Source organism: Dreissena polymorpha, chromosome 4, assembly GCF_020536995.1.
Source record: "Dreissena polymorpha isolate Duluth1 chromosome 4, UMN_Dpol_1.0, whole genome shotgun sequence".
Classification (NCBI taxonomy): Eukaryota; Metazoa; Mollusca; class Bivalvia; order Myida; family Dreissenidae; genus Dreissena; species Dreissena polymorpha.
Window position 1 is genome coordinate 47,696,356 of NC_068358.1, and position 14,254 is coordinate 47,710,609.

The window sequence follows — 14,254 nt, forward strand, 5'->3', positions numbered from 1 at the left end:
AGCAACTTGATATTTGGCATGCATGTGTATCTCATGGAGCTGCACATTTTGAGTGGTGAAAGGTCAAAGTCATGGTCATCCTTCAAGGTCAAATTTATTGTGTCTGTCCGTCCGAAAACTTTGGCAATAACTTTTTCAATATTGAAGATAGCAACTTAATATTTGGCATGCATGTGTATCTCATGGAGCTGAACATTTTAAGTGGTGAAAGGTGGAGGTCAAGGTCATCCTTCAAGGTCAAATGTCAAATATATGGCGTCTGTCCGTCCGAAAACTTTAACATTGGCCATAACATTTTTATGTCCCACACTATAGTAGTGGGGGACATATTGTTTTTGCCCTGTCTGTTGGTCTGTTGGTCTGTTTGCGCCAACTTTAACATTTTGCAATAACTTTTGCTATATTGAAGATAGCAACTTCATATTTGGCATGCATGTGTATCTCATGAAGCTGCACATTTTGAGTGGTGAAAGGTCAAGGTCATCCTTCAAGGTCAGAGGTCAAATATATGTTGCCAAAATCGCTCATTTTATGAATACTTTTGCAATATTGAAGATAGCAACTTGATATTTGGCATGCATGTGCATCTCATGGAGCTGCACATTTTGAGTGGTGAAAGGTCAAGGTCAAGGTCATCCTTCAAGGTCAGAGGTCAAATATATGTGGCCCAATCGCTTATTTTATAAATACTTTTGCAATATTGAAGATAGCAACTTGATATTTGGCATGCATGTGCATCTCATGGAGCTGCACATTTTGAGTGGTGAAAGGTCAAGGTCAAGGTCATCCTTCAAGGTCAGAGGTCAAATATATGTGGCCCAAATCGCTTATTTTATGAATACTTTTGCAATATTGAAGATAGCAACTTGATATTTGGCATGCATGTGTATCTCATGGAGCTGCACATTTTGAGTGGTGAAAGGTCAAGGTCATCCTTCACAAGGTCAAGGTCATCCTACAAGGTCAAACATCATATAGGGGGACATTGTGTTTCACAAACACATCTTGTTAATATTGAAGATAGCAACTTGATATTTGGCATGCATGTGCATCTCATGAAGCTGCACATTTTGAGTGGTGAAAGTTCAAGGTCAAGGTCATCCTTCAAGGTCAAAATTTTTAAAAATTGTTCAAAGCGCTGTTCTCATGAAGCTGCACATTTTGAGTGGTGGAAGTTCAAGGTCAAGGTCATCCTTCAAGGTCAAGGCCATCCTTCAAGGTCAAAGGTCAAAAAAAAAAATCAAAGCGGCGTGCTCATGAAGCTGCACATTTTGAGTGGTGGAAGTTCAAGGTCAAGGTCATTCTTCAAAGTCAAGGTCATCCTTCAAGGTCAAAGGTCAAACAATAATAATTTCAAATCTGCGTTATCATGAAGCTGCACATTTTGAGTGGTGGAAGGTCAAGGTCATCCTTCAAGGTCAAGGTCATCCTTCAAGGTCAAAGGTCAAAACAAATTTATTTCAAAGTGGCGTTCTCATAAAGCTGCACATTTTGAGTGGTGGAAGGTCAAGGTCATCCTTCAATGTCAAAGTTTTTGCTTGAATGTGGCTTCCAAGGGGCAGGGCAATTTTCCTTATATGGCTATAGTAAAATCATGTTAACACTTTAGAGGCCACATTTACTGTCCGATCTAAATGAAACTTAGTCAGAAGATTCATCCCAATAATATCTTGGATGAGTTCAAAAATGATGCCGGTTGGTTGAAAAGCATGGCTGCCAGGGGGCGGGGCATTTTTCCTTATATGGCTATAGTAAAACCTTGTTAACACTCTAGAGGCCACATTTATTTTCCGATCTTCATGAAACTTGGTCAGAAGATTTGTCCCAATAATATCTTGTTATCTCAGGTGAGCAACTTTGGGGCTTTCAGGCCCTCTTGTTTTATTTGTGGCGATACCCTTACCAAAACAAAGTATTCAGACACAGGGAACCACAAAATTCCATCATCAAAGCTTATTGCAGTTTCTTCCCCTGTTGATTAACAATCACTGGTTTGAGCCTTACTCGATTGTTGAGGCAAAATTTGGATGAGAATCTAGTTACTTATTTTCTAAGGCCTAAAGAAAAATGCTGGTAACCATTGACTATTAGTGTCACACAGTTGCTCTTTATGTTTGCAGGGTGAAGGCCATAGAGAGCACCAGCAAGGAGGATGATACCCAGTGGCTCATGTACTGGGCTGTCTACAGCTTCTTCTCACTGCTCGAGTTCTTCACTGACATCTTCCTCTTCTGGATCCCCTTCTATTGGCTCCTCAAGGTAACACTGGGGCCTTACACAGCTCTTGTTATGATCCAAAGCTGTGCGCCTGATGAAATGAATTTAAGCCCAGCAAACTTGACATTTCTGACAAAGTGTAAAAAACACACCATGATTATGAAAATTATCTTCATAATGTAAAGGATCAAATTGGACTTCACTTATCTATTAAAACATCTGGACAGTTAAAGACTTTTATTTTTAGTCTTAAAACCAGAAAGAAACCAATTCACATTAACATAAGGAGGTTTGTAAACCCCTATTTTTAGGTAGGTATTGGGAGGTTGAAAACCATGTGATTTGGTAAAAAAACGGGAAAAAAAAGAATACTTTAGAAGTCACATATTTAGTTCAATCTTTATGAAATTTATTGATATGATCTCAGCCAAGTTTCAAAATGGATTGGGTTCATTGAAAAATGGCCACGAGGGGCAGGCAAGTTCCTCATATACATGTAGCTGTGGTTTCACACCTTGTTTTAATCCTGGAAGTAAATTTTATAGGTCCCATCATCATGAAACTTGGTCAGAACATGTATTCCAATAATATATTAGCAGAGCTTGAAAATGGTTTCAGTCTGTTGTGTAACATGACCACCAGTTTGTCTTATATGGCTATTGCGAAATCTTGTAAACACTGTTATAAGTTACATTTTCTGTGCAATCTTCATGATACTCGGTCAGAACATTTGTTTAAATAATATCTTTGGGGAGTTCAAATAAAAAAAAAAAATGGAAACACATTTTCGCAACAGGGTGGGGCAGTTTTCCTTACATGTCTCTCTCTGTATTAAAACCTTTTAAACCCACTACAAGTTACACTTTTTGTCGAATCAGCTTGAATTTGATCAGAATATTTGTTCTTATGACATCTCAGCTGCGTTTAAACATGCTGCTTGGTAAAATGCAATGTCAGAAGCCACATTAATTACACAAACTGAAACATCACAAAAACTGTTACAAACTTTTCAGTTAAATTGGGTCTTAGGTAAGCGCATTTGGCTCTCTTGTTTGTGGTTATTGTGACGTTATGTAAATGTATGTAAAAATGATAAATAAAGTTGGAACTTTTATTAACCCCCATGTTTCTTATTTCAAATAACTATTGGTAAATTATGATCATCAGAATTTGTTGTTTAATTTATGCATGATTTCAACCTATATTTGCATCTGGAACTTTACTTCTGAGGCAATATAATTTCATGATGCCCTCCAATCTCTGTTCACAGTGTATCTTTCTGATGTGGTGCATGTGCTCGGCCACATGGAACGGCTCTGACATGATCTACAAAAGACTCATTCGTCCCTTCGTGCTGCGACACCAGAAGAAGATTGACGAGGCTTTAGATCAGGCGGCTGATAAGCTGAAAGATGGTGAGGACATTTGCTTTGGGAAATATTCGTAATTTATTGTTGCCCTATGCTGTATGTTTTAATGTGATAATTTTTCTCGTAGTTTGTTTGCTTAAAAGCGCAAATTCTTCCTGTTTCCCACGAAACTGTTGGTGAATAGTATTAAGTATTTGTATGTTTTCATTATTAATGTATAAACCAGATTAGTGCATATCTTTTTCCAAAAAATATTTCTGAGAAAATCTGCTTGTCCAGCCTGCAAATTATGCTCAAACTAGCAAAAGCTGTGTTTCTGTCCCTTTTATGTTATAATTAGTTTGCTATGATGAAGCTTCATATTATTTATAAATAATTTACAGCTTTCCGGCATGTGCAAAAAGCGATATCCCAATATTATTTTTCTTTTTTGATGTGTTTTCTGTTCTAACCGAAAGATTTAACCTAAATCCACAGGCACTTTAGGTGGAAGTGGAGTCCTGGATAATCTGTTGCTGACTGAAATGTTTTATATGAGGATCACATTTTACGCAGATGCATTATGCAAACTTTTCTCCACTACATCCCTAATATGTTGTAAAGTTTGTGGCTTGTGTTTTATTACAGTTGCATGAGTATTGTTTAAACACTGTTGAGTTTTTCACAGCAGTTTCGATCTCAAATTACTTAATTTATGCACAATTTATCTTATTTTTGAGAATGTTGACTCTTTGATTTTTGTCTTTAAAAGTCTTTGGGTTTGCAAAACGAACAGGTGAGTTAAGGAGTTATGTTCCCTTTCTTGTTAATTTTGAGGCATGATATTCGCACACATGAGTCGTAGATTATCTTTAAAAATTGTTGATTATTACACTCGCAGGTCTTGCACCAATATTCTACCTGTAGGTCAATTTCCCCACTATCTATTACGGCCCTTCAGTTTTGAAATTTCCAACAGTCTGTGAGTGTTTATCATGCTGCTAGTTATAACTGAAGTATGTTTTTGTTGGGAATTATGCTTAACCGGCACAAGCATATTTCTGGGTTTAATATGAAATTTTGTTTAGTTAAATTGTTTGCAAAAATGACTCGTGCTGGTTTGTGTATGTCACTTGTTAGTTTGTTTTGTTTATGGTTTCTGTTTCATATCATTTCCACAGTTAGCAAAGCTGTCCGGTATACATTTTATTACATTTTATGACTTTCCTTGCGTTAATCCCGGCTTAAACCCAGTTTTTATTGCAAAAATGCAGGTTTTAAATCTTATTCAAAATAGCTTACAAAGTTCATTAAATATTTATTTCATTAGAAATATTATCAATTTATGGACTGATTAAAAGGCTGTTATGGAAACCTGAGGATTTGAAAATCTGTATTAAAAAGCTTTGCTAATACATCTGTGTAAATTGCTTCCCTTTTCAGCATTTTTCCTCACCGTTTTGGGACTGGTACATTTAAATTTAAATCTTGTCTTTCTTTGCAAATTAAACTCACAATGCAATCAACAACCTTCTGAATTATGCGACGTTGCTGGTAATTCGCGAAAATGTGTTGCATTTTGATTAAGGTTCCCCTTATCAAGCACAGGAGTATTCAGACAACAGAAACCAATCGATATATCATCATCAACTCTTGCTGCGGTTACTTCCCGTGTTGCTTAACAAGCACTGATTTTAGTTTTACTCGATTTTCGCGTTAAAACAAAAAGTAAACATCGCCGATTTCTTTTCCTGCGAATTGGGAATTATTTTATTTGAATTGGGAATTTTCATTTTGAAATTTGGAAGAATGGTTGCATTGGGAACGGTACTTACTTTATATAGAGGAAAAACGCTGCTTTTGTTCCATCTTTATAACCAAGTGGGCGTGTTTCTCCTATTGATGAAAGCTTTTCCTGATCTTCAGCAGGCATTGATTTGCAAGAAGTTTGAGTTCAAAAGCTTGAATTCACTTGGGATGGTTTCTTTGAACAGCATTTAGAATTCACTTAGAACTGTTTTGTCTTTTGATGGACTTAAACGGTCTTAATGATAACTTAAGTTTGATTTAAATTAAGCTTTGATTATCATTTTTCTAATTATTTCTATAAAAATTCATGTTCTATATTAATGGTATGCAACTTTACATCGCCGCTTAATACTTGAACCAGAATTTTGTTTGTAAATAGATTGTGCAAAAATATCTAGATAAATTCAAGTCAGTAGTGACTTTATAAATATTCAGAAAATACACACTCCTAGATTGTATCATTACTGGTTATTGTTCCTATTAAACTGATGTTTACATCAATGCAAATCAACATGGATCAGGATGTTTCCCTTCCCACAATTTGATATATTGTTTGATATGTATTGGTTCCCTTACTTGTATCGATCTCCTGCTTCTTATCAGATGTGTATGGTTGATGCTGGAGATGGTTAACAAGGGTTCCCACAATCTTGTCCATCCCTCTGTATTCATTATGGAATAAGTACTGATTGTTTTCTAATTTTCGAGTTCATAATATGAGTCATGTTCTGACAAAACTGGGCTTAATGCATGTGCGTAAAGTGTCGTCCCAGATTAGCCTGTGCAGTCCGCACAGGCTAATCAGGGACATCACTTTCCACTTTTATGATATTTTTAGTTTCAAGGAAGTCCCTCCTTATCGAAAATCAAGTGTATGCAGAAAATGTCGTCCCTGATTAGCCTGTGCGCACTGCACAGGCTAATCTGGGACGACACTTTACGCACATGCATTATGACCAGCTTTCACACAACAAGACACATATTTACCTTCATTTAAAGTCTAATTATCATAAATCACTGAGCAAGCTGCATTTTATATTTGAGCCATGCTCTGGGAAAACCTTGCTTAATGCATGTGCGTAAAGTTTCATCCACTATTAGCCTGTGCAGTCTTCACAGGCTAATCTGTGTTTTTTTATGCCCCCTTTCGAAGAAAAGGGAGCATATAGTGATCGGACTGTCCGTTCGTCTGTCCATCTGTCTGTCCGTCTTTCTGTCACACTTTGCGTTTAGGTTTCGAAAAATGCTCATAACTTCTATGTCCCTTGAGATATAACCTTCATATTTGGTATGCATGTGTATATGGACAAGGCCTTTCCATACGCACAAAAATTTTTACCCCTGTGACCTTGACCTTGAACTTAGGGTCTGCGTTTAGGTTTCGAAATCTGCGTTTAGGTTTCGAAAAATGCTCATAACTTCTTTGTCCCTTGAGATATAACCTTCCTATTTGGTATGCATGTGTATATGGACAAGGCCTTTCCATATGCTCAAAAAATTTTACCCCTGTGACCTTGACCTTGGGGTCCGTGTTTAGGTTTCGAAATCTGCGTTTAGGTTTCGAAAAATGCTCATAACTTCTATGTCCCTTGAGATATAAACTTCATATTTGGTATGCATGTGTATATGGACAAGGCCTTTCCATACGCACACAAATTTGACCCCTGTGACCTTGACCTTGGGGTCCGCGTTTAGGTTTCGAAATCTGCGTTTAGATTTCGAAAAAAGCTCATAACTTCTATCAAGCGTTTATAGGGGGCATAAGTCATCCTATGGTGACAGCTCTTGTTTTCCCATTTTATGGAATTGTTTGTATAAAGGGATGTCTTTATAAACGAAAATCAAGTGTGGAAAGTTTTTTCCCTGTTTAAACTGTGTTCATTGCACAGGCTAAGCTGGAAAGACACATTACCCACATGCAATAAGATCCATTTTCCCAGAGCATGGCACATGTGTGTTGTGGCCTTAGATCAAAATTATTATTACATAATCATTTTCCAGGACAGCGTCTTTAAGCTGGGATGTTTTTTTTCATTAATATTGCAAAGTCAATAAATTTAAATACAATCTCTTATGGTACTTTTATTTTAGATTATTCAATTACTGGTTATCATGATCTTTCTGCTGTCTAAATGGCATTTAATCCTGGAGCTGTAATAAATTTTATTTTAGGAATTTAAACTTAATAAATAAATTTAAGTTTGTATATTGAAAATCAACTCAACAAAAAATGGCCTATTACGAGTTAAAAAAAAAATGTTCAAGGAAATTGCGGTGTTTCATATAATTTCTATGGCAGATAAATACTTCCAGACTGAATCCTTGATAATTAGCTTAAGAGGGTCTATTTGACTTGGTCCTACTTGTCAAAACTAAGTTGTTAATTGTGCCATATGTCATGCCCCTGTTGTTTGATGTGTTTCAGTGCAAGACATAGTGTCCAATGAGGCCTCTGAAGTGGCAGCAGACGTGGCACGTCGACGACTTAATGATGCAACAAAGTCCAAGTAAACGCCCTCAGCTTCAGCATAGAGATTGTTTTCACCAACAGTAGTTATTCCTGGAATTCGTACCTTCCCTTTATTTATACCGTTTATTCTTACGCAACCTGTTAAATTTTTTACAAGACATGAAGTGTGTGTAAGTTTGCTAAAATGAATAACATTTTCCCTTTCTTGTTAGACATGACATAAAAACGATTTGTTAAAAATACAAACCAAAAAATACCTTTATTTTATTCTGTTCAGTTAATTATTTGGACTGTATTTCATTGTTGATGATTGCTCAAATATTCTCTTATTGTTGATCAATTATTGTCTTTGAATTTTGTGTTCATTTCAATTAGTCAAATTTAGCATTCAAGTAAGTGCTTGTATTTCTGTTGTTTGCTGCTTACATTGGTTTACACATGCACTGGTTTTTTGTTTGCAATGGAAACAAATCTGTGTCTTGCTTTTCTGACAAGTGTTTTTTTAGGTGAAGCTGTCAATATATCTTGTTCTGTATAAGTATGAAGTTGCTGTTGTGTGTATTTATATAAAACAAATAGAATTTAAAAAGTTATTTATTCAAAATTTGTTATGACCAAGTTTGTTATTTTCCACTAGTTTTATGGCAGAAAAATGAATTAAACATTATGTATGTGAATGATGAATTAAATAAACGCACACGTGCATTGAAGATAATTACTGTAAGAACACGTGATTTACTTCTTTGTTACGTCTTTACAAAGTATTATTGGTTAAATGGGAAAGTTGTAATATTAGAAATATTGTAGACTTCAATTGCATAATAACAAAGTGTTTTTTTTTAAAGAACCTGTGTGTTGTCTCCTTCAATTATTATCGGTGTTGTGTAGAACTTGCAAGTCCTTCATATTTATACAATTATAATAGGCATGTTTATTGATACATTTATGTATATACTTGCATATACAGTGTGCATATCTTGAGTTTTTGTTGTGCTATAAGTGGATCTGATCTATTTATGTGAATTTAAGTTAATGTAAGTTATGGAGAATACTTTGAAAACACGATTTACATGCATCAGATTGTGCATCAATGTGCTAAAAATGTGCAATTTAACTCTTTAAGTGCTGGAACCGAATTTTGAAGACCTTTGCAAACAGTTTGGATCCAGATGAGACGCCACAGAACGTGGTGCCTCATCAGCATCCAAACTGTTTGCTATTCTGATAGTATTCTTTGAAAAAAATCGAAGAAAATGTTAATTTAAGAAATTCAGCAGACGACATTTTAGCAGACGACAAATTTCCCAGCATGCAAAGGGTTAAGATGTTTACCGGAGCAACAGTACCAATGTTTCAATATAAAATGTAGCAGACCAGAATAACTTTACATAGAAAAGGTTCTGTATGTTAATACATACAGCAACTGTTAAAAATATCTAAACAACACAGCTTAGGGATTTTTTTTATACAAAAATTGTTGTCAGAGCACTGCAATAAATAAAAGTTTGTACTGTTTAGAAAAATAGGCATGTCATTTAAGCAACTTCATCTAATCTTGTGGAACTTGGTGTTAAAATATTTACAGTTGGAGATTAATAGCAAATTTTACAGGGTTTACACATATTTCTCAATACATTCATTCTAATGTCTTTTGTATCTACATACTGTTTACATTTTTTTTCTATTTTGGTCGATATAAAATATTTGTTTCTAAACAATGTCTTCATATAAATATATTTTTAAGCTTATAGTTAAGAAAGTCATGGCATCATTTTGGTAAATGGGTATTTCTTATATTGATGTGTAGTTTAGAATATAAAATGTATAGTGTTATAATAATAATTTATTAATATAAATGTGACTGGGTTTGGGATTCTTTGCATTTGTGGCTGAAAATACAACACAGAAATTCTTTTCTAGAAAGGGACAATTATCAGCTTAATATATAGCAAAGTCATAGTTTTATTGTTACCATGATTATTTTAATACAAAGCTTTTTGATACAGAAAGAAAATTATATTTGGGAGTTTTAAATATGTAATTTTGTAAACATTCTGCCCTGACTGAATATTGTTATTCTGATGCATGATTTGGATGTAATACATTTTTACATAGCATATTTCTATTAGGTAAACATATGAGATTGTCTTTGAATAAATTTATTCCCTGAAAACGTGTTATTTTCTGAAAGTGTTCCTTACCAAATTTTATAGCTTAAGACCATGATGGCAAAGTTCAGACTGGATTGTTTGTTAAGAATGTTTTAAGAAACAGTCATAAACTGTATGCTGGATTGTTTATTACAAACAAATTGGTCCTTTTTGTTTAACTGCTTTAAACCTATAGCTTTGTTTACTGCAAATTGTGTGGTAATTTAAATGGCAAATGGCTATTCAACATTGATTTACCATGCTTTTCTACACAAATCCTCACAAACATTTGATAGTTTTGAAAATTCTAACACATATTTGAACTTCTATTTTGCATTCATTCCATTTACTGAAAATGAATTTTATGCTTTAACATTTTTAAACTCCCCCAAAAAATTTTGGGGGGAGCATATAGTCACCGCTTCGTCTGTCCGTGCGTGTGTCCATCCGTGCACAATTTTTGTCCGGGCTATTTCTCATCAATTAATGACCGGAATTCAATTAAACTTTATGGGAAGCTTCACTTCCAAGAGATGTGCATATTATCAGCGGGTTCTGGTCGGATGATATTTCACAGAGTTATGGCCCGTTGAAATTTTCCATTAACTGTACATATAGTGCAATTCTTGTCCGGGCTATTTCTCAGCAACTTATGACCGGAATTCAATGAAACTATATGGAAAGCTTCACTACCAAGAGGACATGTGCATATTATCAGCGGGTTCTAGTCAGATGATTTTAAGCTCATCTATTTTTTGAAAAAAAATTATGAGCTATTGTCATCACCTTGGCGTCGGTGTCCGGTTAAGTTTTGCGTTTAGGTCCACTTTTCTCAGAAAGTATCAATGCTATTGCATTCAAACTTGGTACACTTACTTACTATCATGAGGGGACTGGGCAGGCAAAGTTAGATAACTCTGGCGTGCATTTTGACTGAATTATGTGCCCTTTTTATACTTAGAAAATTGAAAATTTTGGTTAAGTTTTGCGTTTAGGTCCACTTTTTTCAGAAAGTATCAATGCTATTGCATTCAAACTTGGTACACTTACTAACTATCATGAGCGGACTGGGCAGGCAAAGTTAGATAACTCTGGCGTGCATTTTGACAGAATTATGTGCCCTTTTTATACTTAGAAAATTGACAATTTTGGTTAAGTTTTGTGTTTAGGTCCATTTTATTCCTTAAGTATCAAAGCTATTGCTTTCATACTTGCCACACTTACTATCATAAGGGGACTGTGCAGGCAAAGTAATGTAACTCTGACTGGCATTTGGACGGAATTATGGGCCCTTTATACTTAGAAAATTGAAAATTTGGTTAAGTTTTGTGTTTTGGTCCACTGAACCCCTAAATTATCATAGATATTGCTTTCATACTTGGAACACTCGCAAACTATGATTAGGGTACAGTAAAAGGACAAGTTGCATAACTCGGGATGTCATTTTTATGGAATTATGGCCCTTTTTTGACTTAGTAACTTTGAATATATGGTTAAATTTTGTGTTTCGATCCACTTTACTTCTTAAGTATCAAGGCTATTGCTTTCAAACTTCAAATACTTTCATGCTATCATGAGGTTACTGTACCTGGCAAGTTGAATTTTACCTTGACCTTTGAATGACCTTGACTCTCAAGGTCAAATTATTAAATTTTGCTAAAATTGCCATAACTTCTTTATTTATGATTAGATTTGATTGATACTTTGACAAAACTACTCTTACCTGACATACCACAATAGACTCCACCCAAACCATCCCCCGTGCCCCCCCCCTCCACCCCCCCCTATTTTTTTATTTTTTTTTTCTCTTTTTTTTTTTTAGATCATCTCACAAATGACCACCACACCCTCACACTATACCCCCCCCCCCCCCCACCTCCTCCATATTTTTTTTTTAAACGGTTAAAAAACACAACTATTTATTTTTATTATTTTATGTTTAAAATACCCTCCAACCATCGCACCCAAGAATCCCCCCCACCCCCCACCCCCCACCCGAATCCCCCCCACCCCCCACCCGAATCCCCCCCTAATTTTTTTTTTTTTATCATCTCACAAATTACCACCACACCCTCACACTATACTCCCCCCCCCCCACCTCACCCCCCCCCCCCATTTTTTTTTTTAAGATCATCCCACAAATTACCACCACACCCTCACACTAAAACCCCCCCCCCCCCCCCCCCCCCCCCCCCCGGATTTTTTTTTCATTTTTTTCGCATTTTTGGAAGATAATGTAATAAATGTCCACACCCCCACACTATACATCCCTCTTCACTCCACCCCTCCCTCCTTTGTGATTGAAAATGAGAGTCCCTTCACCTTTAAAAAGAAAATAGATGAGCGGTCTGCACCCGCAAGGCTGTGCTCTTGTTCACAGAGTTATGGCCCTTATAAATTTGTGAAATTTTCCATTAACTGTACATATAGTGCAATTCTTGTCTGGGCTATTTCTCAGCAACTAATGACCCGAATTCAATGAAACTTTATGGGAAGCTTCACTACCAATAGGAGATGTGCATATTATCGGCGGGTTCTGGTCGGATGATTTTTCACAGAGTTATGGCCCTTTGAAATTTTCTATAAAAAATTCTTATCCCCCAAACTACTGTGCCCTCAAGACGTTACCTTTTATCTAAATATATAGTGCAATATTGTGACAAAAAAACACTTTGGGGAGCATCACCCGTCTCCGACGGTTTCTTGTTGAAATTTGTTGTTATAAATTTGTATGTTAAGTTTAATCGCTTTAAAATGTTTAAGTAGTAATTTACATATTTTATGCTTATAAATAGAGTGCCAAGTTCAAGGGCATTTGACTATAACACGTGGATCATTGGGTATGAAAAGTTTTTTGCACATCTACACTTCAAGATGATAACATATTTAAATTGTCTGTTTAATTGGTTTGGCGTGAACATGTGGAAGCAGTTCTCTTCACAAACTTATGACATTTAACATAGTAAGTTGCACATTCCTCACAGCATTTACCTCCCTTTTGAGTTTATGGTTACTATGATTGCCGTCAAAGGTTAGTTCGTATTTTTTGTTTGCAACCTTAAATAAAAACTGTAAATAACTTCTTAAAATGATAACTTAGACAACAAATATTTTGAATTGATCATCATCACATGGTTTGATGCTCGGATCCATTGAAATCTTTGCTCAGTGATTGCGTTAATTGGGCAGCAGAGACAAAGTTTTAAGCCAAAGTAAGACGACCAATGATAGAATCATGGCTATAGAGGCCTGCAGAGTGTGATGGACATGTTGGAACTACATGTAGGGCCTTCAGAACGAGCAAGCAGCAGCAAAGTGGCTGGATTATGAAATCAAGATAATTTGTCCCTACAAAAAATACATTTGCTGTCACTGAGGCATAATTTCCAGTACCTGAATGGATGGAATCGATGTTATATAGCTATATGCAAGCATTAAACTGAAGGACAAGAACATTAACTATTTAAGAGTTTGAAATCAACAAAAAGAAAACTAAAAACAATTATTACCTTAACATGGCTTTGGCAGAAGAGAAAGTGTCTTATACCTGTGAAAACCCCATTCCATTCAAGACAGTGCATAACCTTTATAGGTACAAATCTACAAGTTTAATAATTTGTTATCAATTTCTATATCAATAGATTATAGCAGTATAAGCGTTGATATATTTGTGTGACCTCGACGAAAGGCATGTACATTGTAGAAAGTGCATGTCTGACCTTGGGTAGATGGATGAATCTGTCCATCAAGACTTTATTCCACTATTTTTAAGTTTTTATGCATGTGAGGATTTTATTTTACGTATGATAAGTCTTCCTATTGACCTTTTAAGATGTGTACATCTTACATGCCTCCCTATGAAATGTCAAGGTCAAAGGGTATTAAGTTTTATCTGAACTCTATATCGTTTGAATGCTTGTAAGGATTTATTCTGACTCATAATTTTAGTTCCAAATAACCAAACTAATTATGCTCCTTGGTAAAAGGTCAATCCAACATTAAAGGTTCAAGGTCGTGAATTTCTGTTTTACATTCTAACTTTGTAATTCCACAAAGTTTGTAGTATAACTTTGAATTATTATTAGGAATACAAATAAATTCCACAATACCAGACAATATGTGTCTTGTTCTGTGAAAATTGGGAAAAATGCATGTGCATAAAGTGTCGTCCCAGATTAGTCTGTGAAATCCACACAGGCTAATCAGGGACGACACTTTCCGCTTTAATGGTATTTTTCGTTAAAAGGAAGTCCCTATAT

General features: G+C 35.5%; 1 protein-coding gene across 3 annotated transcripts in view; it reads left to right on the forward strand.

Annotated features, from left to right (window-relative positions):
• Window positions 1-10,018, forward strand: part of LOC127880128 (receptor expression-enhancing protein 5-like) — a 35,141-nt gene extending 25,123 nt beyond the window's left edge. The window contains exons 3-6 of one of the 3 annotated variants that reach the window (XM_052427363.1): window positions 2,121-2,259; window positions 3,488-3,632; window positions 4,339-4,362; window positions 7,801-10,018. In XM_052427363.1, coding sequence (XP_052283323.1) covers window positions 2,121-2,259; window positions 3,488-3,632; window positions 4,339-4,362; window positions 7,801-7,886 — 394 coding nt within the window. In that variant the 3' untranslated portion in view covers window positions 7,887-10,018. Of the gene's footprint in view, window positions 1-2,120; window positions 2,260-3,487; window positions 3,633-4,338; window positions 4,363-4,747; window positions 4,764-7,800 lie in introns of all 3 variants that reach the window. The other 2 variants (XM_052427365.1, XM_052427364.1) reach the window with 2 other exon arrangements.
• Window positions 10,019-14,254: the final 4,236 nt, after the last annotated feature.